The 1,178-nt window shown below is 42.0% G+C and overlaps 1 protein-coding gene across 1 annotated transcript; it reads right to left on the bottom strand.

Moving 5' to 3' along the window:
- Window positions 1–5: 5 nt before the first annotated feature.
- Window positions 6–1,127, bottom strand: LOC111657675 (aminopeptidase N-like; the record flags this gene model as incomplete). The annotated part of the gene is made up of 4 exons (XM_023409956.2): window positions 6–126; window positions 229–396; window positions 519–626; window positions 1,036–1,127. Coding segments are annotated over 4 exons (489 nt in total), but the record flags the coding sequence as incomplete, so codon positions are not given.
- Between the last annotated feature and the right edge of the window lie 51 nt (window positions 1,128–1,178).

Here is a 1,178-nt window from a genome sequence, read left to right as displayed (position 1 = left end):
GACCATCGAGCTCTGACAAAATCCCACGCCAGAGACTGACCAATCACATTGTTAGCAATGTAGACAATGGTGGAAGTGGCATCCTGCTTTCGGACCTGGTTTGGATCCAGAGTGTACTCCAGGTACCTGAGAGGGTAAACGCAGAGCAGCAGGTAGAGTATAAATATGAGCAGTTATACACTGTAGTATACTGTACAACTGCATTTACAAGGCTGTCTGTGAGCAGACCTGTTGAGCAGCCAGGGTTGCTTCGTGCAGGACAGGGCATAGCGGAGTTTGTCAGCTTCACTTGCAATGGTTGCATTCTTAAACTTTGACCAGGCAAACTCCCACTCTGGAGCGCCGCCTGCTGCAATGGCACTACAGTACACAGTGGAACGAAGGTTGGGGTGGATCCTGAAGAAAGACGACAGTTTTAAAGTTCAGTACAGCATAGATAATCCTGGTGGTTACAAAAGAGAGTAAATCAAATAGAGGATAGGAATTAAGTTCCATATTGGGATGATGTGTACACTCACAGGTTAATGTTTGTGTCCATCCAGTGCTTGAACCATGTCTTGGTCAGATTTTGGCATTCCTCAAGGCCTGTCCTGCAAGCCAGGCTGATGGCATTCACCTCATTATACCTGAAGGAAGGAGACATGGGATGGGGGGGTATTAAACAGCTTAGGAAGAAAACTTGAATTGCGGAGAGAAGAGAATGTGGGTGGGAACAAAGGACTTAGCAGATTTATAGTGGGTCAGAGATTATCTTAATCTGAAGATGCACTGAGTATATGGGACCAAGTTCTATTAATCATGTAGTCATGGTTTTAATCAGGTTTTACTTAAGTGATTAATGCTATGCTCAGATTTCTTTGAAACAAAAATTTACCCATACTGCTGTTGGACTTTGTGTTTGAACAAATTGTTAAGACAGTTGAACTGTATATAAAATGTAATACTGTTTTTTATTGTTTAACTTTCTTATTTTGTCATTGCTTAACAAGTATGAGCTTCAGAGCAGTAGATTCCCATGTAATTCTCTTTACTCACTGGTCCATGTGTCCATGAGGTACACTGCTCCAGTTGCCAGTCAGTTTCTTGTAGTATTTAAACAGAGGGGTGACCTGTTTCCTCAGATAATCCTAAAAACAAGGAGGACAGAGTTAAGGAAATGTGACATTTTCCTAAAGATT

The sequence above is a fragment of the Seriola lalandi genome, unplaced genomic scaffold (genome assembly GCF_002814215.2).
Source record: "Seriola lalandi dorsalis isolate HSWRI2012SDOR001 ecotype SW California unplaced genomic scaffold, Sedor1 jcf7180001977965, whole genome shotgun sequence".
NCBI classification, from domain to species: Eukaryota; Metazoa; Chordata; class Actinopteri; order Carangiformes; family Carangidae; genus Seriola; species Seriola lalandi.
This window is presented reverse-complemented; position numbering and strand designations above follow the sequence as displayed.